The sequence below is a fragment of the Sphaeramia orbicularis genome, chromosome 4 (assembly GCF_902148855.1).
Source record: "Sphaeramia orbicularis chromosome 4, fSphaOr1.1, whole genome shotgun sequence".
Lineage (NCBI taxonomy): Eukaryota > Metazoa > Chordata > Actinopteri > Kurtiformes > Apogonidae > Sphaeramia > Sphaeramia orbicularis.
In genome coordinates, this window is record NC_043960.1 from 28,897,740 (window position 1) to 28,925,176 (window position 27,437).

At 40.2% G+C, this 27,437-nt stretch overlaps 1 protein-coding gene across 1 annotated transcript; it reads left to right on the forward strand.

Moving 5' to 3' along the window:
• The first annotated feature begins 329 nt into the window (after positions 1 to 329).
• On the forward strand, positions 330 to 26,837 carry LOC115417440 (uncharacterized). Its single transcript, XM_030131362.1, has 5 exons — positions 330 to 1,827; positions 15,573 to 15,766; positions 16,635 to 16,779; positions 19,601 to 19,906; positions 25,706 to 26,837. The coding sequence occupies exons 1-5, from the start codon at positions 490 to 492 to the stop codon at positions 25,862 to 25,864; spliced, it is 2,142 nt and encodes a 713-aa protein (XP_029987222.1). The 5' UTR covers positions 330 to 489; the 3' UTR covers positions 25,865 to 26,837.
• The last annotated feature ends 600 nt before the right edge of the window (positions 26,838 to 27,437 follow it).

A 27,437-nucleotide genomic window follows, 5' to 3' on the forward strand; every position in this document is an offset into this window, starting at 1 on the left:
TAAACCCTCCTGCAGTCCCGTTTCTGTCCACATCACAGCAGACTGCTGGTCCAATATGCAGTCCAATACTGCAGCCTTCTGACCGGGAGCGCGCTTCCAAATTTACCCTCCCGCTGCGCTCGCTCCCTGTACCTTAAAAAAGCGCGTGCACGCTTGAAGGTCACTTAAACACAAAAGGCTTTCAGCGCTGCGGTCCAATATAGCGCATGCGCGCTGCCGGAGGACTGCTTCACAGACCGCAATATGGCGAGAATGCCTGGCAGCGGAGACACAGAGCAGGAGCAGATGAGCTGCCCTGAGAGGTGCAGGAGGGAGGAGGAGGAGGAGGAGGAGGAGGAGGAGGAAGAGGAAGACCAGATACAAGAGGTCCAGATCACCGGTCATGAGGAGGACGAGGACTCCGATAGGGATGGTGTGGAGCTGGAGTGGGAGTCAGGGAGCACAGTACTGGACCCCAGCGGTTCCACGGCGGAGACGCAGGCGGTCGTTATGCGGAGTGTGGAGGAGGAGGAGGGAGAGCTGGACCCGTTCAGCGGCAGCATCCCCTCCGGGCTGGACTCTCACCTGGAAGGGGACCTGCAGCGGTCAGAGCGGAACAGACTGAGCGAGAACACCCGGCTGGCCACCCGGTACGCGGTGCGGATCTTCAGAGAGTATCTGAGTGAGAAAGCGCAAAGTCCGGACTTTGAAACTCTGGACAAGGAGGCGCTGTGTGCGGTGCTGCGCTCCTTTTACGCGGAGGCGCGATCCAAAAGTGGACAGTTGTACAGTAAGTCGTCCCTCATCAGCATCCGGAGCTCCTTGAACCGGTACCTGAACGAGCCGCCCTACTGTCGCACCTTGGACCTGACCAAGGACCCGGAGCTGCGCAGCGCCAACCTGACCCTGGCTGCGGTCATCCGGAGGCTGGAGGAGCAGGGCGCCGGTCCCGTGGTGCAGAAACAAGCCATCACACGCACGGACCTCCGCAAACTGTACGAGTCCTCCGTGTTCAACACGGACACGCCGTTCGGACTGCTCAACAAAGTCTGGTTCGAGACCTGCATGTATTTCTGCACCAGGGGCCGGGAGAACCAGAGGGAGCTGGAGGAGGACTCGTTCGGTCTGGCCGTGGATGAAGACGGGAGAAAGTTCGTGTATTTCAAAGCTCTCGGTCCTTATCACAAGTCCCGCTCCGCCGCCTGGACCAAGAAACGTCCGGACGCAGACGAAGACACGCTGCCGCGGATGTACGAGACCGGCACGGAGTTGTGTCCTTACGCGAGTTTCGTCCGGTACGTGTCCAAGCGGAACCCGCTGTGCAGGGCGTTCTTCCAGCGGCCCCGGGACCACTGCTGCGCGAGCGACGTGACGTGGTACGAGAACAAGGCCATCGGGAAAAACCTGTTGGGCACGAGGATGCAGATGTTGTCGCGCGCTGCCAAGCTTTCCAAAACCTACACCAACCACTGCATCGGCGCCGTCTCCATAGCGACGCTCAACAGCATCGTCGGCGCCGCGGGCTCCAAACCGACAACGACGCTCTTCGTTACCTCGGAAACGGTCAACGGTCACGCGCAGTCCCACCTCCAACTCGTGATCCCGTACCTCCGCCGGGTCAGCGACGATCTGACGACACCGACGGGAAAAGCACCACCGACGGCGGCGGTAAGGAGACCCGGTAACGAAGAGGACCCGGGGGCTCCTTCCCCGAAGAAACTGTGCGTGCGGCCCACGGCGCGCGCAGAGTCCCCTGTGAAGCGGAACGAGAGCGACCCGGTGTCTGTGAGAGCCACGGAGTCCCACACACTGCCCTCGGTCCGGACTCCGGTCCCCGTAACTGCGCAGGTAACACTGTCTGTCCACCGTCTGTCCACTGTCTGTCCACGGGCTGTCTGCGTGTTTTCCAGTTCGTGCGTAAAGTGCGCCTCCGGCTCACGGTGACTGTAGGCAGTGGTGTGCATGAGCTGAGTGGGTTCTGAACGTATTCATGTGTGCAGACAAGACTCAGAACACACTCAAACATGAACTAGTAAATATAGTAAATAGATCTGCTGTCAAGTTCATTTGCGGTTATGGTTACAGCCTTAAAATAGGATGGAGGAGGTTGTGTCCGAGTACATGTCCACCTAAGAACCTACCGGACATGTGATGCACTTATCATTACTGGAGTGTAATTGGAGCATTTAGCGCAGTGGAATCAAACATATGGTCCGCGGGCCAAAACCGGCCCGCCAAAGGGTCCAATCTGGCCTGTGAAGATATTAACCCTTTCATGCATGAATTATGTCTGTGTTATTATGAGAATGTTTTTATTCCTTCAGGCATTAAAAAAACAAAGGGATTACATTTTTTTATGGACCTATTTTAGACTTAGGCTCAGACCACAGGTGTCAAACATGCGGCCCGGGGGCCAAGTCCGGCCCGCCAAAGGGTCCAGTCCAGCTTTTGCACTCTCAAAAATAGAGGTACGAGATGAGAACATTTATGTACCTGTAAGTACATTTTTTAAGAATGTTCTCTCAAAAGTACAATATTGGTCTTTAGGAGGCCAGAATTGCACCTTTAAACTATGAAAAAGGGTCCAAAGTTCTGTAAAGTACAAATTTGTACTATAAGGTACCCTGCAGCATTAAAAAATGTGTGTAGACCATGAGAATAGGCTATTGGCTAGGATAACTTAACAGTAGGCTAATTATAGTTCAAACATTAGGCTTAGCACATTATTTATTATATATCATACTGTAATTACTCTATATTATATTTAATAATAATTTGTGTTTTAATTTAATAGCCCAATTAGCTCAATGATAATAGCCTAATAATTTATTTATCTTATTAGAACCTCTGATTATTGCCATAATCTCTGTTTTATCAAGTTTTCATTCACACCTCCATGTCTTGATGTCATAGCTTGCCTATGCTGTTTTTTTTTTTTTTTTTTCTCAGTTAGGCCACCGGTTCAAACTTTAAACATCATGGCATTATCAACTATACGAGAGTTTTCTTTCTTTGTGAAGTACTTAAGGTACAAAAATGGACTACATTTCGAAAAGGTACAGAAATGTCTCTCAAAAAAGTACACCCCAAGCAAGCTGGTACCTCTATTTTTGAGAGTGGGATGAATTTGTGAAATGCAAAAATTACACTAAGATATTAACAGTCCTTTTAGTTCAGGTTCCACATTGAGACCAATTCAATCTCAAGTGGGCAGGATCAGTAAAATACTATCATCATAACTTAAAATTAACGACATCTCCAAATTCTTCTCTGTAAATATAAATATTTTCATGTATTTACACTAAAACAAAGTATAATTTTGCAAAAAAAAAAAAAGAGAATAACCTGAAATGTCTTAAGAGAAGCAAGTACAATTTTAACAAAATTCTCTCTGTTATTAAATGTTTTGTGTATTTGTAGATCCACTGTGATCTGTAAATTATAATGTACATGTGTCAATGATAAACTGAGGCAGAATATTGTTAAAATTACACTTATTTTTTCAGTTTGTTCACGTTATTCACATCTTTTGAAAGGATAGGTTGTAGATGTAAACCTGTTCATAATGCAAATTTACTTTTTTCGCTCCAAAACATAAAGAAAAGTTTGGAGTTGACATTATTTATATATTACTATGTTATTATTTTACTGGTTCGGCCCACTTCAGATCAAATTTAGCTGAATGTGGCCCCTGAACGAAAATGACTTTGACACCCCTGACTTAGACAGACTTTATTGTCATTCAGATATATAAGCGTATCCAGAAAGAAATGTTGTTGCATTTGCTCGCTACGGTATAATATAACAGAATAAAAATATGATATAAACGGTAAAAATGTAAGATGTGTACACAATGGAATGTAGGCCGTGCAAAAAGGTAAAAAAAAAAAAAACCTGCATTTTTCATGGAGTTGCAAAAATATCCACTCAGCTGGACACCATGCATTTAATTTTTGAAGCAAAGAAACATTTACTGATAAACTGTGTGGAAACTATGAAATACATTTTTAATGCAGTTAATCTGATGTTTTCTCACATTTTAACATACACTAATACTAGCCATTACTCACTTCATGGAGATAATATGCAAAAAAACTCAACTTTTTGTTAAAAAAAAAAGCTTGTTAATTACAATCTAATAACAATAACAAGCAATTGATTGACACTGAAACATGTTAGTGCAGATCAGGTTTATGAAGAACAGTAAAGTTGCAGTAATGGTCTGAATGTCAGTGTATGGGATGGTGCATAAGTGTCCACTGTGTTGGCTGATATGGAACTAAAACAACAAAATCCATGAATATACAAGAGAACAGCTGTAGAATAACTGTCCACTGTAGTGACCGCTATGCATGAAAGGGTTAACAATTACAGAAGTCAAACTCGTTTTAGTTCAGGGGCCACACATAGCTCAACTGGATCTCAAGTGGGTCAGGCCAGTAAAATATTATCACAATAACCTAGAAATAATCACAGCTCTAATATTTTAAGTTGTAATGCACGTGTGTAAATGGTGAAGTGAGGTATAGTATTTTTAAATTGCACTAAGTTTTCTTAAGAAATGTTTTGTGTTCACATTTTTAAAGGATACTTTGTCGATGTAAACATTGTTATAATAAAGTTTCTGACCCGATCAGCTGTTTTTAGACATGTCACACCAGGAAGTGTTCACAAGTGATTACAAGAAAACCTCCAACGAACATTATCATAAATTAATTTTTATTTTTTTCACAAATTATTTTACTGGTCTGGGCCTTTTGAGATTACATAGAGCTGTATGTGGCCCTTGAACTAAAATGAGCTCGACACCCCCGGTTTAGCTGCACTAATTTCTCCTCATGTATTCCAAATGAACAGCTTCAGTATAAGCTTAGCCATTTTTAGCCCCCTTTTTTTGACAGCATCAAAGCAGACTTGGATAATACTGTATCCAAGGGAGCAACCGTGGGTCCCATAAAGACATTCAATTGGGCCCCCTCAAATCTGAATATGTAATAATGTGTAGACAGGCATATGACGTGATGCATCTGTGGCCTAAACGGTAGGAGAAACAGCTTGTGATCAAAGGGTTTAATTCCCTGGACCAAGCAGATTGTTGGCTTATGCCCTTGAGCAAACCACTTAACCACCCCCCTCATTTGTTTCCTGGTGGCCAGACATGGCAGCCCACTGCTCATAGTCTGCAGTGTGTGGTGTTTCTGCATGTTCACCTCGTGATGAGGGTCAATTTCAGTGTGTTTTGCATGTCCACATGTACAATATACTAACACAGATTCTTAATGAGGATGGATTCAAACCTATTCCAGCTAAAGGCCATGTTTCTTAGGTTAAATATCATTTAAACGAAAGTACCGAAAGGAAAGGATGAATAACTTCAAATACATATTATTTAAATACACATTAGCCACCAGCATCATATTACTGACTACAGGTTGCTGATTTTTTTCATATGATCATTATGTGGAAAAATAGTGTTTCAGTTCTCACCACTGAAAAGGAGAATTATTAAACTTCTTTTGACAGACTACATCCACCTTTTCTCTCTCCTGTCTGTTTTTGGAAGGTTAGACATGATGCTTAAACTGATGGGACACTAAAATAGACAGTGAAAAAATAAAATACAGAGTGAGAAGTTTCACAGTCAAACTAACATCATATCTGCAATATTTTATATAAATGACAGCTTTTAGTAAAGTGTCTGAATATGTCACTGATATAAAAAGTATTCTGGTGCACAGTCTCTCTCTGGAAGACTTTCACATGCTTTTGTGCTTTTATACTTTGCAAAGTTTATGTTGGAGTCTATTGTTGTGCTTGAGTTATTTGTTCAAGCCACCAATAGATTGAGTTGCTTATATCCATGAAAACAGCCTGAATACTGATTTCTTTGTAGAGGTTTTGGGTTACATTTTAGATGAAAATCATGACACTCGCTCTCAAGTACTTGAATGTCTTTCTTGTGCTTCACTACTGCTGCAAGAATATGCAATACTATATACTGTTACCTTAGAAACCAAGATAATGTCAAGAGATGTCCCAGCATAACACAGACACTAACACAAACTTCACATTAGTATACCAGCACATGCAAATCACATAGAAAACTCTAAAAATGTTACATTTTTAATCAGAGCGGTTGAACTGAATGCCTGAATATTGGTATAAAAATAAAATACAAACATACGCTTTCAAGTTTTATATACACAGCCTGGCCAAAGTAAATTCTCAAACACAACAATTTGCTTTGATTTCAACACACATTCCCTGCGGCATCATTTTTGATAAACTCATACATTTATTTCCATCCATAGCTGCATTCATTTTTGTCCAGATCTTGTATTGATGATGAGTTGGACTCTTCTCTATTACGCCCAACAGATTCTCAGTGGGGTTCAGCACTGGACTCTGTGGTGAAAACAAGGTCTGTGTTTCCTGAACCAGTCGTTTTCAATTTGATCCTGATGAATCCTGGTTTTGTCATTTTGGAATATGACAAGGTCATCAGCAAAGAAAAAAATCACTGATGTTCAGACCTGCTCATTCAATATATTCAGGTTCAGATGAGCTCATTTTATGGACACATAATGTTGCTGAACCTAGACCAGACCAAAAGAACCAACTCCAGATCATAACACTGCCCCTGCTGACTAGGTACTAGGCATGATGGGTAATCACTTCATCAGCTCTACTCACTCTGATGCGTTCATCACTCTGGAACAGGGTCAATCTGGACTCATCAGACCAAATCAATGTTGTATGAAGTACTGGAAAGTCACACTTGAGTAGAAGTACAGGTACCCTATCAAAAAATTACTTTGGTAGAAGTTCAAGTCACCAACTGAAATGCTACTCAAGTCAGAGTCTTTAAGTATCTAGTATTTACGGTACTTAAGTATATCAAGTAATCTACAATTAAATGTACTCCAGTAATGAAAGTAAAAGTACTAGTAAATGTTAATAACAGCCAAAGGCAGTCATAATTTTAAGATTACATTGCTGATCACATCAACAGATTGCCAACAGGTTGAATATGGACCGTTGTGAAGCCGTAAGATGAACCACAAAAATGTGCTTAGAAATTGTTCGTGATTGTTGGACGGGGTGGGGTGAGCGGTTCGTGATTGCTGGAGAGGGGTCTTAGCGGTCCGTGATTGCTGGGGGTGGATAGTGGTCTGTGATTGCCGGAGGGGGTGTTAGCGGTCCGTGTATGTGTGTGGGGTTCCCTCCTTTCAGCTCAAGCAGGCTGCAAATATAGTGGCAAGCCATTTTTTCCCTCCTGCTTTTGTTGGATGGACGGGGCATTTCACAGGGGGGCAGAGCTTGTCCCTGCTGCATGTCTGCTAAGCTGCCTTGCATTGATTTATGTTGCTGCCAAAACTGTGCAAATATAACCACAGACACTGAAAGAGTTACATCTGATGGCAGCTCTAGTGATAGTGATGATGAATAAAACTATCTGTGCTGTACAACAATCCCTTGTAACAAAACAGCAGGATTACTGTGGTTGTCTATGTGAAAATACATAGGCTATGCCCGGGTATGGAAACCAACAGCTTTTGGGACACTTTCTCTTATTGTCATCCAATTTTCAGTTTGTATTTTTGTTGCTTAGAGCCCTAAGACACTTACTGAATCGTTTATAATCTCTTAGACTCGTTTTGAGGAATTATTTGAGTATTTTCGAGTATTGTCGTTCCAACCTGCTGAACCCAGGAGGCAGCCATGTTTAACATTTGTTTACAAGAGGTGCTCACTACATTGGTCTGACACGATCACATGACGGCCGCTTCACCACTCTGGGGGAAAAATCTTACTACGCCTAGACCAAGCTAGTATTGAAGTAAAACACCGCTCCCAAAAAACTGCAGGAATATCAGACAAGAACTTTTAGTTTCAAACATAGCAGGAATACATCTTTTTTATGGAGTCAACTTTGTGTAGTTGTAGAGGGTCGAAGCGAGATGAAATGAAAACTGGGTTAACCTGATAGCCTATGTTTGCACCTGTGCATTATGCGATTAGGCGAAATGACAAATCAGTTTCCTGACTTTGTTGCTGTCCCTGGTAATGTCAGCAGTGAAAACACCAAATTTCCTTTAATTTATTTTTGGTAACAAGTAACGATACTGTGCATTAAAAGTGTATCGGAATAGAAGTATGCAATAGTGGGTGGCACGGTGGTGCAGTGGTTAGCACTGTCGCCTCACAGCAAGAAGGTCCTGAGTTTGATTCCAACACCAGCAACCTTTCTGAGTGGAGGTTGCATGTTCTCCCTGTGTTTGCATAAACCCATGTTTGCATGGGTTCTCTCTGGGTACTCCAGCTTCCTCCCACCACCCAAAGACATGGACTTGTAGGTTTATCAAAGTGACGGTTGTTTAAGAAATGAGGCTAATTATCCAATGGAAGGATCTTACCTTCTTGTTTAATTAAATCCAGATGTTTTTTTTGTTTGTTTTGGTGGGAGAAGACAATATATATATATGACGTAATAAGACTCCAATATGAACATATAAAATGTTAACAAAATGCCTGACTCAACGCTGTTTGGAAGAATGCCAAGTGTAGTCTACATAATGAAAAACAATGCTGTCAAGAATGTGATTTGATGAAACAAACAATAGCCGTGAAATGATGGATGCGTTTCTCTCCTCATATCACACAGGCCTAATCTCTGTGACAACACAGAGGAAACTGCTGTGATCTCATTAGAATCGGCACCAGAACTCAGATGTTTCTAAATGCCACCAAGCAGAACAACAAACTTGTGTCGTCCAAGTGATGGTTTGAGGTAAACATGTGCTCGCAAACACACAGCAGGACTGAGGAGCAGCGGTGATTTCTCACTGGACTGTCTTTCTGTTGCCATGGGTAACTAACTATACCTGCTGATGAATTTACCCACCATGCATTATAGTAATGGCCGCAGGGTAAAGAGTGTCTGTTTTCTCCTGATCACAACCTCCCACCCCCATCCCCCTCCCACACAGTGAAGATACTCAGTGTATCTGCTGTGTGTGTGTGTGTTGCAGGTGTATAACTCTTGCTCTTCCTTTTTTCTCTCCCATAAACACTCAAAGATCTGAGTGTATATGCAGTATTAGAGTATTAAGACTCGAGTGCAGCAGTTTGCTTGTTAGTGTAGGTTTCCTGTGTACATATGCTGCACTTTTAACACACTGAAGTGAACCATAAACACTGACAACAAAAAAAAAAAAAACACCCATTTGTTTGGAGCAGTTAGGGCTAGTGTTGGGTTTTACTTGAATTGTACCATTTGTGATTTATCCTCTACTTACGGATTTTAGCAATGGTGACTTGTCAATAGAGGGCGCTAGGGCTCTCCCCCACCTGTCTCACATGAAAAAGAAGATGATAGGAATCACATAAAATAGTTTTACAGCAATATGAATCTTTAAATAAATGAGCTATACATGATACTGCCTGTGAGTACCATGTATAATCTGCATTTAAGTGAAGTTTTAAAATGTTTTTAGTTGTTTAGTGACCAGTCAAGTAGCATGTTTCCTGTTTGGAGCGCAAACAGCACTTGCTAGTGTCAAATTTTTTAGTCATATTTTGTTATAATTTTGTATCACCTGTACATTGTAAATTTGGTAATGTTTTTTTTAACAAAGGACATTTCTAAGTAGTGTTTTTTTTGCCTGGCGAAGTTTTGTTTTAGTTCTGCTTCTACCTGTTTGAAATCATAGGTGTTTTTTTTTAAGCACTTTCAGCATATGTATATTGGACAATAAAATAATTTATGGACAAATATTCTGATATCTCTTTAGGCTGTGGAATATTGAAAATGTCCCCTTTCAACTACATCTTGGATTTGTTCAGGTTAAGATTTATGGTTGCTCACATCAGTCAATGTAAATCTTACATATTCTCCATTTCTAAAACCAACTACTGCCATGGTTGTTTACATCCACTGTAGACTGATTTCTATGTGAAGGACTTAGTGTTTTTTTACCCTGTGAAAACCTGTGCTCATCTCTTTTCATCTTCAATGGTGTTTGTTCTTTGCAGTTCCTCTACTGCAGTAACATTTTGCAACACTATGTGGACACTGAGCTCCTTTACATGACCATAAAAAATCATATAATTAGGAGAAATCAGGTAATTGTAATAATTGAATCCAGTGTGTTTACATGCTCTTCAGAAATGTGATAATCAAAAATAGCCCTGGTCGGACATTTCAGTCCATTATCAGATATCTCTAGAGTGCATCCCTATGTTGTAACAGTGGAATCAAACTTCCTATTATTGTCTCCCACTCATGTTTGACTATGTCACTTCTGTTTTTGAGGATTTCTTTTTTTTTTTTTTAAACACATGCAGATGTAAAAGAACGAAATAAATCAGATTAATGGGTCTCCGTGTATGTTAATCTGATTTCTTACAATCAGATAACAGCAGTTATCTGATACAGCATATCACATTATGCTGTTCACATGATCACTTGAATAATCTGATAACTCCATAAATCAGATAATGATCAGAATTTTAGTGTGCACGTAAATGGGCTCACTGTTAACTTAGAAATAGGGTCAATTTATGTCATACTGAACCTCAAATAAAGGCAAAAACAAAAAGAAAGAACGAAAATGAATGCGTAATTAAAATAATAATTGACTGCAGCCTTAGTTAGAAGCTCCCCTCACTTAACCAGACTTTTAAAGTCTTGAAATCTGGCCTCTTAAGACTCTATATTGAACAGAAGACAATAAAAAACTGAGCGGGTTTGAAGGGAGCAATTTGGAACAGAACTGCAGAAAACAGCAGAGTGGTCCAGCAGAGAGCTGAGTGAGAGCCCAGGGGACCTTTGTTCCCAGCTTGTCAGCCAGCGGCCTCCTACCAGGCAGCCACTTGCCTCTCTGAGCTAATGCTTTGTTTCCTGCCAGGCACCTGGCATTGTTAAGTCGCCTACGAGGAAGTGTAGGGTAGCTCTGCAGCTCTGCCAGGGCACAGTCATATGTTTATGCCAGAGCCTGACACCCTGTCCTTGTATTTCTTTGCTTGCTGTCAGGCGTCTGGCATTGTGTGGCAGTCCTGAGGCTGCCTGGCAGATACGACTCTAAATCATCAGTGCTCCTCTAAAACTTTACTTTGAGGCCTGCCAAGCAGCAGACAGCATGTCATGCGGTACAGTGTGACTGGCTTGTTGCAGAAGCCTTGAAGGCATAACTGAGGCAAAGAATTTCACTGATTCCTGAGAGATACACACTGCAACCATAATAAACATCTATGTCAACAGAAATGCACATTTGTTATTACTATGTTAAGCCCTTTTTAAGTGTTACTGTGAGCTGCATTACTAGAATTATGTATATGTGTTAAACATGTGTGTTATACATTTACAGTGTGGGTTCAGATGTATTGAAGTGGGATTGTATGAGGGACTAATCCAGACTCAACATGTTATCTAGATCAGGAGTGCCCACACTTTTTCAGCTTGTGAGTGACTTTTAAAATGACCAAGTCAAAAATTATCTACCTACATTAAAAATGGATATAAACTGAGTATACTTTATAAGAGGCATACCTTCCATAGCTACATGAGCCCTTATGGCACAATTCAATTCAGTGCAATTCTGATCAGTTCCTTACTCTGATGACTTACATTGAATAAAGTCATCCGGGGTTGCATTGTCTGTACAGTATCTGCTGATACCAGCCTCAAGCTGACTTCCACATGATCATCAGTCATGGTGGAACACTGTTTGGACTGAATAATCTTCCACTGGGAAAAATGACTTCTGTCCACTTAACTCTGATTTTAGTTTCCCCACCTTCATCTTTCTCAGCTCGCTTTTTAGATGAAGTCAGTGTGATAGTTTTCATGCACAGTTCCAAAGTGCCTCTCCACATTTTCCCGTCTTTGGAATACCAATGATAGATTAACAGGTCAGACAAATGCACTTTGAATATGACATGGAGAAAAAAAAACCCACCTCCCATCCTGCATTGAAGTGGAATATTTTTGGTCTCTTGGTTCAACTCTCCCAATCATTTTATAACCGCCTTTCAGTGGATATGAAATTGGATGGTTAACTAGTTCCTTAGCTCACTTAAGTTTTGTAATAGCTCACACAGTTGTCCTGCAGGTTGATCACAGGGTAACCCTATGTTAGAAGAGAGCCTAGACTGGATGCCCTGTACATCAATTATGTGTTAACGCCATATGGAGGATAGACAACAGACTTACATCTGAAACATTTTTTATGAATGGCATACAATCTATCCGCACTACCTTAAATATCTTTCAGTTGATCAAGATTGACTTATTGGGGACAACTGATCTAGATAATCAGAAGCACTGACTCTAACCATCTAAAAAAACACCATAAAAACCCAAAATCAGCATAAAGGTTTAGTATGTAAGATGTATGTAATTTGCCCATGCTTGTTGCTTTATGTGAAGTTTGTGTAGGAGTCTGTTTTGTGGAGGTTGCCAGTCAATTGTTAATCTTAGCCAAATCCACTTCAAAGATGGCAATGGTAGCAAGCATTGCAGACTATTACTGCTGCTGCAAAGGACTAGAAGAGTATGTGAACATATGCTAATTTTTCATAATGACAGTAAGTGTATGCAATATTAAAAATATTTTAATCTTTATCTGCTGTTAACTGGTGTTAACAGCAGATCAGCAACTACTGTGCTGTGTAAAATATTTTTGTCAAATGAAATTTGCATCTTTGAAGGGATCGGCATAAGAAGCCCTCAACTTCCCACTGATAAGGACTATCTGATAGTAATATGAAGTGGTAGAATGTTTCCAAATATACAACACAATTAAAATGATCGTGTTTTTTTACAGGTAGCTAAAATATATTTTGTTAACTGGAGCCACAGCATACATTACCCAGCATCTGTATTAATACTCCTGTTTGCTCTGGACCTGGGACAAACTGGGACCCTGCAGCTGTCATTTACTATATATTATATAAGTAAAATAGGTCATAGACTGACTGGAGTATGTCATACAACCCTGATCTAAATAAGACAAACTAATTCTTTAACTCTAATCTTGTCTATTTATCATAGATGTCTAGAAGATAGAAAACATTCTAAAACACTTGGAGTCACGTTGGTGTTCTTTCAACTCTGTGATTTTCACCAACTGAGAAAAATATCTGACTCATTACTTGCTAAATGATGCATTATTTTTATCAGCTAGCCACTAACTGTAGCTTGCTGTGCGGCAGGCAGCGCACAGTGGGTTTATAACAGCTTTTCCCTCAAAATTTTTCATACTGAGCTGGAAATAAGGTTGAAGCTGAGACTAAACTGAGCCAGCAAATTTGTAGGGCTACAACACAACACATGCTAAAACCTCTGTTGCTCCAAGAGAGAGTTTATATTCTCTTTGGCTGTAGTCATTTAATGAACAGTAAATGTTGAAAAACATCTTTTGGAAGCATGGAGTTCATCTCTTCAGTAGAGTTCACAGACTTCCATGCTCTGCTGGACCAAACAGGTCAGAAATAGTACTTAAAAAATATCATTAAAACAACATTCGAAAACCTACAATTAGGGCTGAGTGATAAAACGGCAATGATATATAACGCAATATAACTTTTCCTCGATAGAAATATGAGACATGCTTGATATAATTTCAATAGAATTCATTCATCCATGTTTTGACAGACATAAGAACAGCCAATCATAATTAAGTAGCGCGCACTGAACCAATCACACTAGAGCCACTGCAAGTTAGGTTGATGCACACAGCACATGCGTAAGAGCGGCCACAGCACACACGCTAATGTTTGGGCTGCAGTGGGAGGTAATGAGTGTTCCCTTGGGAAGAAATCTGACCGAGAACTCGGACGACAAGGTTACTGAAAAGTAGGGGGCAACATAGAAGCCAGGAGTCGGACATTCAAAGCATGTTAAGTTTCATTTTCGGTTTACGCCAGTTTTGGCAGTTATGGAACGCACCCCCGTGTATAAGCCCCCGGCATTGTTTCGTGAAAATGGTCTGTTTTGTTTGTGTTCTCTTTTAAAACTTGAAAGCTTTTACCTGCTGGTCAGACTTTTAGTTTAGTTTTAATATATGTACCCGTTTTATTTATCTGAAACAGTTGTATAATGTTCTCCAGCACATCTATCATGTTCAACCTCTGACAGAAAATAAATCATATTTAAATCAAAAACAACCTTCTTATCTCTTCACAACTAACTTATGAGTAATATCTGATATGAAAAAAATTATTGTGATATGATTTTTTTCCATATCGCCCAGCCCTACCTACAATTAATCACAGAAACAAAAAGATGCCCTATTTCTTCCACCTATGAAAAAGTTTTACAAAGTGCATCAAGTCGAGTAACACTGAAATTGTCTTGGAGGCATGTGGCAGCTTAACGCATTAAAAAGATACTTCCTATCAATTTTCCCTATATCTGTCAACCATTTGTATGTTCACCAGTCAGCCGTAACATTCTGACCACAGACAGGAGAGGTGATAATAACATTCATTATTTCATTACAATAGTACCTTTCTCTGGGTTGGATGTACAGTACTAGACAGCAAGTGTACATTTATTCTTCAAAGCTGATGTGTTGAAAACAGCAAAATGAACAATGGGTGACTCTGACCAGGTCCATATTGTAACGGTGATGACTGGGTCAGAGCATCTCCACAACTGCAGGTCTTGTTGGGTATTCCTGGTCTGTAGTGGTTAGTACCGACCAAAACTGGACTTAGAAGGACATCCCTGTCTCAGGGCAACTGAGCATCTGTGGAAGGTGTTGGACAAATAAGCTTGATCCAGAGCGGTACACCTCTACTTCCAGGACTTCAGAGGTCTGCTGCTAATGTCTTGGTCCAGATACCACAACACACCTTCAGAGGTTTGGTGGCGTTTAGGCCTTGAGTTAGAACTGTTTAAGTGGAACAAGGGGAACCTACACAATATTAGACAGGTGGTAATAATGTTGTAGTACTATAGATGTTCGATTAGTTGAGATCCGGTGGTTGTTCTTTAGTCCACTTTTGGTCGGTACTAACCACTTTACATTGGGAATCAACAACAACATCTGGAGATGCTGACACAGTGATTTGACCGTCATTATTTTTTTTTCTTATCAAAGTTTCTCCGATCCATACCCTTGTCCATTTTGCTGTTTCTAATACATCAACTTCAAGGTCTAAACATTCACTTGCTACCTATTACGTCCCACCCACTGAGAGGTCCCATTGTAATGACATAATCAAAATTACCACTTCACCAGACAGTGGTCATAATATCATGGTATGATTACTTTATTTCTGGAGCTTAAATACAATATTGTCTATGAAGAGATCTACATCACTGATGACATCCAAATATAAAAACATTAAAAAAAAAAAAAAAAGACAAAAAAAAAAAAACCTTCGTATTTAGTCTTGCTGGAAACTGTCCACTGGCAGGACAGTTAGATGTAACTCTGATCTCTCTAAAATAAGTGGAGTACTGTTTTAGGGATGTATACAATGGATATTGATGTTTTTGTGTGGATCTACACTGACATCTGACATCCCAGTACATGTGTTACTGCTTCTCCACATCCGCTATAGTGTGTGTTCTTTGTGTACAGGACAGCCATGGCAGCAGCAGTAGCAGCATGCCGACTCAGCAGCTGGTCTCTGCAAGTCCTGTGTCTCCTGTGGGTTCGGCTGGCATCCCCACACCGGCCCAGCTCACCAAGACCAACGCACCAGTCCATATAGACGTCGGAGGACATATGTACACCAGCAGCCTGGCAACACTCACCAAGTACCCTGAGTCACGGTGAGAAGAAACAGTTGAAAATACCTCTAAAACTGTTAAAACACAGGAATTGTCTTCAGTATTAAGGCTCATTTATGCTTGCTTTACGTACGTAAATAGGTACGTCTTTCTAATGTTGTCGTGCGTCACTGCCTTCATACTTTTGTGTGTCCAGTGCATTGGAATGCGCGTTTCTCAATCAATCCACCAAAGGGCGTAGCTTGAAATTGACCTACTCACCAAATACCATGAAGAAGAATAAAAATTTTGAGAGAAAATTGGAGGCCTCTCTAAATATGTAAATTAAAAATCAGTGAGAAATATTAAATAATTATTTAAGGCATAGTATGTAATATTTCTGCATTAAAGCATCTACAGAGCAACATAGAGGCCTATGTTATATATTATACTGACTAATTTAATTCAATGTAACAGCTCTTTTTATTTGGTCATCACTTCCTTTTAACTTTAACGTTAACTTTGTGCTCAGCTATTCCATTAGAATAAAATGACATGACACGGATCTACAGTACTCTGCAAAAGTCTTAGGCAGCCTTTAGCTTTGATGCTTTTGCAAAGCCAATGTGCAAAGGTTGAAATGTGTGTGTTTGTTTCCAACAATATGCAGGAAATAAGTGCACACTATTGAAACAAACGCACATAAAAGAAAAAAAACAAAAAAACTTAGCTTCTGCAGGTGAAGTCAGTATTAGTGTGATAATTGCTTCAAAGTGTCAGATAATGAAACTCTGTCCCACGGTCCGGCTCCAGAGGACAGGTTGCCATATTTCTCAGACATTTGTGGCCAGCAGACTCAACGGCTTTCGTAACATTTGGTTAGTATTTGTTAAACAGGCTTCTCTGTCTTAATTTTTCTTGTTTCGGGCAGGATCGGTCGTCTCTTCCATGGAACAGAGCCCATAGTTCTGGACAGTTTAAAGCAGCACTACTTCATCGATCGGGACGGTCCGATGTTCCGCTACATCCTCAACTTCCTCCGGACGTCGAAACTCCTCCTCCCAGATGACTTCAAAGTGAGTGTCTGTCTAGAGCTTGGATCAGGTACTACCACAGTATAACACTGCAGAGCGTCTCAACCAATTACCGATAACCAGTTATCGACAGTGTCACAGGAGGGATTCGAAAGATGGGAGTGTCAAGTGTAGTTTTTAAGGATATTACTACAACAGACAACAAACACATGCACTGCTCAGTCCTCCAATATACTGACATCAGTCCAGCATTTCTCAATAAAAATTATTTCAACAAATTTAACTGAGTCAGCAAAAATTATATAACAGAATAACTCAAGTGTGTGCATTTTGTGTTCATACGCACCTGTGTCTACCTGTAAATATATATTTTTTAAAAAATGGTGTTGTGGAGTGGAGGGTGGCTGAAAAACTCTAAAAGGTCAGATTATACGTGCCTTTTACATTTACTGAGGACTTTTTCACTGCTGAATGTCTGAAAAAGGTTCATGTTTGTTTGATACTTCACACATTTAATCTGGATAGTTGTGTTGACATCATTTGTACATGCTGCATCTCACAACATCTGACATCGATTGTTTAATAGAAGTGTTAATTCATCTCATTTTTAACTTTTTTCATCTTCCATTTCGGTTTCTTCTTTGTTTATTGGTGACAATAGCCTGGTGTTACTTCCTGCAACTGTCATAGGCTCTTGAACCCTACTTCTGCAGTTCTGTCTGTGTTGCCATGGTAATACAATGCAACACTTGTAGCGATATAGACATTCTATACATCTAAGCAACCAGAAGAATGTCAGCTAAAAGCTCAATAAAATCAACTGTCAGACAACAGAACACAATCCAAACAACAAGCACTTAAATGGACAAATGTCGAAAACAAGCTAACAGTCCAATATCAGTATGTCGTAATTTCATAAAACAACAGACCAATGTGACAAACTCTGCACCACTAAGCTAACGCTAAGCAGATCAAACAGTAAAAGTATTATTTCTCTGCCACTAAAACTCACTGAATGAACCAAAGAACAAAAATAAAGGTTGTGTTACGAAGCAATAATTACAAATTCTGTCTCAATTTCGGTGTTTTCTGATCATATCTTGAATAAGTTTTCTGCTATTACCTACTTCATTGTTATGTGTTACATTGAAATAATTTCAACTGGAAACAAATGGCCAGCCATGACTGAATTTTTTCCAGACCAAGACCACCTCCTCTGGTCGTACTAAGGTTTTGTTCTGCACTGGCTGCAAATTGAATCTGGATCAAACTGAAAAGTCAGAAAATTCAGACCAAACAAAAGTGCCTTAAAACAAACTTAAATCAAATTGACAGAAAGCTACGACAACTATTGTATGTCATACTCATTCTGCTCAAATGAATGCAGCTCATGCACATGTAGAGGCAGCTCTGGTGTTGCTCCAAAATTCCTCCCTATGGCTTTACTGACCCAAATCATCTATAAACCTCCCAAAAGACGGCATTCCTGCACACAGGCCTGTCACAGTTATTACATTATCACCTTATTGCAATTTTTTGACCTAACTACAATCATTTTGCATAATAGTGATACTGCTCTCTATTCAGCTGTATAAAGACATTTGAATGAATATAATAGAATTGTCCAGTTTTACCTTAAACTGAAGATTTTTTTAAAAGGCATCATCTCCCTGCACCTTCATCTGTTTAATGGAGAATGAGCGCCACCAACTGTTCATCTCTAGGTGCTTACTTATTAGTACCTCTCATCAGTAACTAACAGTTATAATATATAAAAAAAATAATATAGTATAGAATATATCATTCATATAACTTTCTATATTTAAATTATTTGACATAGCGTAGGGCGACATGGTGGTGCAGTAGATAGCACTCATGCCTCACAGCAAGAAGGTCCTGGGTTCGACTCCAACACCAGTTGATGGGGGTGGGACCTTTCCGTGTGGAGTTTGCATGTTCTCCCCGTGTCTGTGTGGGTTCTCTCCGGGTACCCTGGCTTACTCCCACCATCCAAAGACATGCACTGATAGGTTAATCGGTTAATCTAAATTGCCCATAGGTGTGAATGTGAGAGTGACTGTCTCTATATGTCAGCCCTGCAATGAACTAGCGACATGTCCAAGGTATACTCCACCTTCCCCCATAAGTAGCTGGGATAGGCTCCAGCAACCCCAGTGACCCTAGCGAGGATAAAGCAGGTTCAGATAATGAATGAATGAATGAATGATAGATTTCTGCCCTGTGCGATTTTATGTTTATAAAAACTAAAAAGCAAATAAATGTAATTATTTTCTGATTGCTGTGTTTCTGATCTCAGCATGTCGTTAATTAATCTCATTTTTTCACTTCTTCTGTTAAGTTTTCCTAATTTGTTTGTCATGATGTTAGCTTTGCATAACTTCCTGCTATCGGCCCCAAAGTTTGAACTATTCAAAGAGTATTTTCACACTGGTCATTAAACAAATCATGATACTGTTTGGTCTAAACCAACACCCTAACTGGAAATTCTTGAAGTCCAGACCAAACTGGTGTTGGTCCACCATACCACCAGAACACATTCGGTGCTACTCCTGTGAACTCCACCTGAAGTATACACACCATTCATCCAAAACAGCATCATATTGCTCCACAAATCTGCCAATAGTGCTCAGTTGGGTTAATTTCTGGTTACTTAAGATCATGATATACGAGTCACATAGTTTTCAAGCTCATCAAACCACTCAGTGAGCTCTCGTGCCCTATGGATGGGGCTACCATCATCTTGAAAAGACCACTCCTATCGGGTTTTTTCTTTCATGTACATGTTTGATAAAGTACGCTCATTTCAAGCTGATGAGTTTGTGTCCATGGTGTATGTTTGCAGGAGTACTCCCTGCTGTACGAGGAGGCCTCTTTTTTCCAGCTGGCTCCTTTGCAGGCTGAACTGGACCGTTGGAGGACTGAGAGGGAATGCAGAACCCTGTGCCAGGATTGTGAGTGTGTTGTGGTTCATGTGGCTCCAGAACTTGGCGAGAAGATCAGTGTGAGTGCACAGCAGACCGTGATTGAGGAGGTTTTCCCTGAGGTCAGAGAGGTCATGCACAACTCCCTGAATGCCAGCTGGAACCACAACTCCACACATGTCATCCGTTTCCCTCTCAGCAGCTACTGCCACCTCAACTCTGTCCAGGTAAACCGAACCCCAACAAACGACAACATTTTACTCAAAGGGTACCTGTAATGGTCATGCTTACGACATTAATTGTGCTTTGTGTATTTCTTATAAACAAGAGAGACGCAAATTCAGTAAAAAAAATTGCCATAAATGCACCACACTGGACCCTTTTATTACGTGAACTACACGCAGGGGCAGAGCTTATGGGGAGCAGCCATTGCCGGCTGTAAGTGACGTACCCCTGTGGATTCCAGGTGATGAATGCGAGTAAACAAGCAGCAGTCAGTGAGCAAAACTGAGTGGAAAGCATGTGTTCACACTTGTTTGTGCAGCCATAAGCTTTGCACTCCACCATTGAGTAAGGGACATGACCTAGTACTGGTCGATAATGTGTCATCTTAAACGGGTGTCTGCTGCACGGGGTCAGTGATCAGTCCATCACAGCTCAGCTAATCGGATAATACAACGAGATTTCATCACTACCCATGCTGGAACAGCCTGTGAAGGAGGCAACAGGTTGCTGACCATGCCTGACTGATGGAGCAGCGACTTAGTACCCACGAGTACTTGACAACGGGCAATGACGAAAGTTACCAGACGGAACCACTTGTAGTATATGTGATCTTTTCAACTAGCTAGCAACAACAATAGCAAAACAGGTATCCTTTAACATTTGTTTCAAGGTTATGGTTAATCATAATGAAGTCAGAAGGAAGTTCTACACACCCAATCAATCAATCAATCAGTCAATCAAGGACCATGTCATTTGACCATCTTTAGCTTTCATTATGAAACACATTGACCGTGGCATTGTTTTGGTAAGCTCATGCAGTATCACAACATTTATTTCAGAGTAGGGCTGCTCGATTATAGAAAAAAAAAAATAATCACGATTATTTTAGCAATAATTGAAATCACGATTATTAAAAACGATTATTTGTTAACCTTAAAGTTGTTTATTTTTTTCTTGCAAAACAATGTAAAATATGCTCTTTAAACATAAATAAAGCTTTTAACCACTAAAACAAAGTATTTTCACTTTTGTACGAAACAAAAAAATCTTTGAAATCAAATAAGTGTACTGTAAATTCAAGTATGTTTCCTTTTGTAAACAAATAGTGCACTGTAATTAAACTGCTATAGACTTGCCCTAGAACTGTAGCAATAAAAAAAAAAAAAAAAAAAAACTCACGTAAAGTGCAAATTATAAATTCAAGTATGTTCAATGTAGTATGAAACATAGTAAATTCAGTGGCGTGCTGTGAGGTTTCAGTTTGTCATGTCGGCTTCTGGACTTTGTCTGTCTTTTCTGTTTTGTTTGTCATTTCCTGTTTTATTTTGTTAAGTTTCCCTCATGTGTCTTGTCTGTTGTCTTTACTTCCTTTTGTGTTCACCTTTCACCTGATTACCTTGCTCCTCCCTGATTATCTCCACCTGTGTCTCATTGTCTTCCCGCCCTCTTGTGTATTTAAACCCTGTGTCTTCCCCTGTTCCTTTGCCAGTTTGTGCTCTGCAACTCGTTGTATTCACTTACCAGCGTTTCTTGGATCCTGTTTGTTCGTCTGCCGTGTTTGACCTGTTTTCGTCCCTCGACCTTCGATTCAGCCTGACCTCTTCCTGCCTGCCTGTTCCCGACCTGGTTCGTACCCGACTTCGTCTCTGCCTGCTCCCTTTATTACCTCAGCCTCCAACGTTAACCTGTGCTTCGACCTCCGCCTGGATTACTACCGTGAGTTTGCTTGTCCCCTATGTACCGTTGCTCGATTGATTGTTTTCCCGTGTATGACCTGGCTTGTCTATTGACCACCCTCTGTCTGTCCCTAGTGGGGATTCCGTGGGGGTTTTCCCGACTCGGCCGAGTCGGCCGTCTGTCTATCCCACCCGCAGCCCAGACGTTTACCCCCGGAACCGGAGGCCTCTCAGAAGACAAATATTCTCTGTGTAGAGTTTTTTCTTCTGTAAAAGTGTTTAATAAAAACACTAAATCTTATTCGGTATTTGTGGTCTTGCTTTTGGGTTCTGCCTCTGTACTCAGTCTATTACACAGTTAAGGCCTTCTGTATACATCAGCCATCTACAGGGTGTCCTATAAGTCTCCATACACAGGAGACATACAGGGGTTGGACAAAATAATGGAAACACCTAACATTGTGGCATCATAGAAGGTGTTTCCATTATTTTGTCCAACCCCTGTAATACATATGGTTCTAACATGTATTTCTTTATATTTCTTCTTTATAGTTCTTCAGCAGTGGAGGACACGCATTGAAATGTGTTCCCGACAGACCTGGCAGTCATACAGAGCATATTATATAAATAAAAATGGTTTATGTCAAGAAACGTTTATTTTTCCTATGTATGGAGACTAATGGGACACCCTGTAGAATACGTACATTAGGGTTATACGGGTTAGGGTTAGGTTAATACGGGAGTTGCAGCATAAAGAGATTCGGAGACTGAAGATTGCATTGCAGACGAAGTTGTTTTATGCGTTTTAGTTTTTCATAAGATAAAGAATATGATAAAGGTGGCGGTGGTTAAACTTTAGATGGTTAAAAAGGTTTGTTGTGTTACCGGTCGGTGCGGACACAACTACGAAACACTTTTTGCACGTGATGTGTTTTTGCTCTTTGTCTTCTTCATCAAACCCAAAGTGATTCCATACAATTGAATTTGACTTGCCTTTTTTGTTCACCAAGCACTTCTGCTGTGATTCTCCTGCCATTTTTCCAGACCGCTAGGCACAACTTTCCTCTTGGGGTGGACCTGCCGGCTAGCAGGCAGCAGTAGCTTAGAGGGGGGCGGGGCGGAGCAGCTCATGGGAGCTTGCGTGCGCGTGAATTAAAACAACTCAAAATTAATAATCGTTTTTTCTCGATTACATAATTTTTGTAATCATTGCGTGTAATAATCGAAATTGTAATTGAATTTCGATTAATTGCACAGCCCTATTTCAGAGTTACATTCATTTTTCTCCAAGATATTGTATTAATGATGGCTGAGTCAGACCACGGTGGAAAATCTTCTCCATAACAGACTCTGCTGACCAATCCATATGTGAAAACGTCATCTTATATTCCTTGAATCACTCTTTAACAACGTCATCCAGATGAATTCTGGTGTTGTCATCTTAGAATATCTCTGTGCCATTAGTGAAGAAAAAAAAAATCTAATGCTGTTCACTTCTGGGCATTCAGTAAATTCAGGTTCAGCTAATCTGATTTTATGAACACGTAGCTACTGAACCTAGACCTGATCAACTGAACCAACCTCAGATCGTAACACTTCTCTCAAAAGCTTGTATAGCAGGCACTAGGCATGATGGGTAATCACTTCATCCACCTCTCTTCTCATCCTGATACACCCATCACTCTGGAACAAGGTCAATTGAAACTCAGACCATATGACCTTTTCCCATTGAAACACAGTCCAGTCTTTATGCTCTCTATCAACCTGAAGTTTTTTTTTTTTTCCGATTAGCCTCACTGGTCAGTTGTTTACTAAACGCTACACAGCAGTTTAGACCTAACCCTTTGAGTTTCCTATGCATAGTGCACTTGAAAATACTCTTGCAGTCTCTAATAAACATAGAAGTGAGTTTTAATGTTGGTCTCGGATCACATCCAACTTAAATTCTTCCTAGAAGATTATGCTTCACTCTGGTTCTCTGTCCTTCCAAATTTTAATGATTGGACAATTTTTAACCCAGTTTTAGTCATTTTAGTCCCCTTAGTTGTTTTCTTTGCTTGTTGCAGGCCAATGGTTTACAACAAGATTTCTCCAAGACCATAGGATTTGTTGTCTGACATGGTAAATAGTAATAACTTGGACTTATATAGCACCTTTCATGGTACCCAAGGTCGCTTGACAAAGAAAGGAGGAGGTTAAATAACTTGTTACAACTGAACCATTCATCACTGCAGTAATTATACAATGGAAGAATCTCAAGTATTTGCTTTGTTAAATCTACTAGGGGACTTCTTTTTGTTTAGGTATATGTAAGTGTATATGTCATGTAGTAGTTGGTGTGAGCTGGTTGTCTGTTCGTCTGTTCATCTGAGAATACTTTAATTCTGTTTAGTACCGCAGAGAACAAAATACCCAAATACTGACAGGGAACTTCAATAACTAAGAGCCAACAGTAAGATCACAAAATGTACTAAAATCGTTGACAATAGAGCTGTACCTTTGTTGTGTGCAGCTAAAGTGATGGCTAACACATTTCATTATTTGTCATAGTCTCAGGGGAAATCCCAGTGAGACAGGCAGCAGCAGTTTAGAAGAACAGAGGCCTCCTGAGGGCAAATACACAGATAATGTCAGCCATGTTCGCTGCAGCAGAGAGGGGACAAACAAACTAATGGACCACTTCTCAGGGAGTTTCTGTTTGAGGCCAAAGAGGCTCAGTATGATTTTACCTACACAAAGAAGATGATGAGTAACTCCAGGCCCCGGTCCACATCAAACCACTATATCCACATAAATCATGAGTAGAGACTAAAAACATCTGTCTAATATTGGGTCATCTAGCAGCACGACTTCACTTTGGACATATACGTCGTAAGTTTCATAGTCCACCAGTGGGTGCCCTAATGTGGAGATGATGAATAAAGTTGGAAGATCTCAATCTCCATGTGTAGCCATGTCAGTCCTATGGAAGAAATGGCACAGGCCCAAAATAAACGTTTTTTATGAAAACAGCTGGTTTCATAATAACTGGACGACTTCTGTGATGATACTCAACATCTTATCTATGACTAGCATATTACAACGGCATCTGATAAGGGGTGGGTTTTTGAAATAAAAGGTCAATTTCCTGTTTGTATGAATGGTTATTCAAGAATGTGAGCCTAGAACTTCTCTTGTGGAATTCAGTGACTTTTGGCATTTCTATAAGCATTATCTAATACAATACTACTAATTATTAACGATATATCATCCCAATGTTACCAGTGTTACTATTTATTTATTTTTTTTTACATCAACCACAATTTCCCCAACACTTTATATAGTATTATTAACATATTATAGCAGTGTTTTTTAACCTTGGGGTCAGGACCCCATGTGGGGTCACCTGAAATTCAAATGGGGTCACCGACTGAAATTTTTGTAATGGACGACAGATGACGACGACGGACACCGCATGACGACAATAGCTTACGGCCTGTCGGCCAGTAAGCTAAAAATAAAAATTAACTTACTAATAAAAACTATATGGAGAGTTAAGAGAGACAATCACAATACATAAAAGACAGGAAAAACTGTGAAGCTGAAACTGAAGCACTGTGGTACTGTTTATCTTTCAAATGTCCATTGTGGTCGGTTTCAGATGCTGCAGCTCTTTCATAATTCATAGTTTGAGTTATTGTTTGTTCAGTATTAATTGTCAGCCTTGTAAATCCAAGCTGGGCTGACTGTACATATCCTGACAAAGGAAAATCAAATTCTCACTTTGTGCAGTAATCTACACCTGGCTTTTCTGCCTTTGTCCATAATAATACACATTACATAGAATAAATGCAGTCTAAAGTTAACGTTTAGTTGCAACATAGTATAGAAAACTATTACATGATCAAAAACAAATTAGTTTTAGCAAAAAAAAAGTCTCCATTTTGAATGTCTGGGATCGCCAGAAATTTGCGACGTTAAAATGGGGTCACTAGGCAAAAAAAGGTTGGGAACCACTGTATTAGAGGCATTATAATTTCTTAACCATGACCCTTTGCCATCTACATAAAGTGAGAACTTGCTATGAGTAAACATAAACATCATGACTGCTTCTGAGTGATTGTGTTGTTTTGTTGTGTGACTCAGGTGTTGGAGTGGTTGCAGCAGAGAGGCTTCAGGATCACAGGTTCGTGCGGCGGCGGCATGGACTCTTCCCAGTTTACTGAATACGTTCTACGAAGGGACATTCGAGGCAGCCAGCGGCCCCCCGCCATCAAACAAGTGAAACAGGAAGTGATGGACTGAACTCAAAAGGAATCCAAGGACGTTGACATTTGCACAGATGAGGAGCGACTGTTCTGTTCAAGTATGAGCACAAATTCTTCAAAACGAGGATAGTATCACTTCAGCATGACAGAGTCATCAGACTTAAACATAAGTACATTTAATCTTCAGCTGCAGTTAAACTGGACTCAAACAATAATTTTGGTCTATGATATTTAAATCAGATTCTTACAGGAAATAACCAGACCCATTTGTGGTTGTAACAATCATAGAAAAATGTGTCTTAATTCTGAGTATTAGCATTAGCATTTCTGTTTAAATGTAGAGAAGGTAAATAGTTGGAGATGTGCAATATGGATAAAATATTCCATGACTTTTAATTTTATGATGGGATATTTATTTAATCCACAACACAGTCTAGCCTCATTCACCTGAGACAGCTCTGCCAGAGTGACAATATGGGAGGAGCAACTACAGTCACCTCAAGGCTGGAAATGGTTTTACACCCATGTCCTAGTGCAAGAAATCCGAAAACCAATACTAGAACCAGTTCTGGGCAGACTAGCCACTATTAGTAACACCAGTTGATGGCAGCACATTTGCTGTAGCAATGTGTTTGACAGTACTGTGGGTACGACTCACTTAATGGGACACAATTAAGGCAAAAGAACTAATTAACAGTGTATTAATACAACTTTTGTTCCTATTGAAATGCAGAGCGGTCATTTTGAAAGAGAAGAAATGTAGGGACTGGCAACTTTCCAAGTTCTTCAAATTTGAAAACACACTCAAAAACTCTCACTTTCCAGTTAAAAAACCCTAAGAAGTGACTATGTTCAAAATATCTTAATTGATAAAAAGTTTTTTTTATTATACAATTAAAAATGTAGGTTAAAATCAACAACTGGGTTCTTCTATGAAACTGGGTTCATTTGGTATCTGGCACTTTTTAGAACCAATAATAAAAGAGACATTAAGATATATATCCCCCAGGATGTACCTAATGATGACCTCAGATAAATACAAAAAAAAAAAAAATTACACTCTTGCTCTCATCCATTCCATAATTAATGAATTTTTAATAAAATATTGGAGCCAAAAATAGGACCAAAATTGGGACAGGAAAAACTACCTAGGTGTCAGTGCATTGGATCTGGAAAACATGGCTTGAAATGGTCTTATATACCGCTATAAATAAAGACACTGTGTTAAATTTGACAATCCTAGTGGTTTTTCTAATCAAGACATACAGGTTTTTCATGAATCAGCAGTTTCATTCCAGGTTTTGTGTGTAACCCATAGTGTCCACTCATGCGGAACCTGCCCATTTAAACACATAAATCGTGAGTGATTTTGCAACAGCGGTCATGTGAAACACTCTGCCTTGAATAATTAGTTCAATTCACAAACAAATCAATTATGTATCAGACAGTCATCAGATTGTTATTTCACACTACTACTGCAAATCCATGACAATCTGGTGGGATAGATCGACTAAGAATGTGACTTAAATATTATGTAAAAAGATGCTGTTTCTGTTAAATTTTTTTTTTTTTTTTTTATTGCCAAGTTAAAGAACATTGCACCAACACCT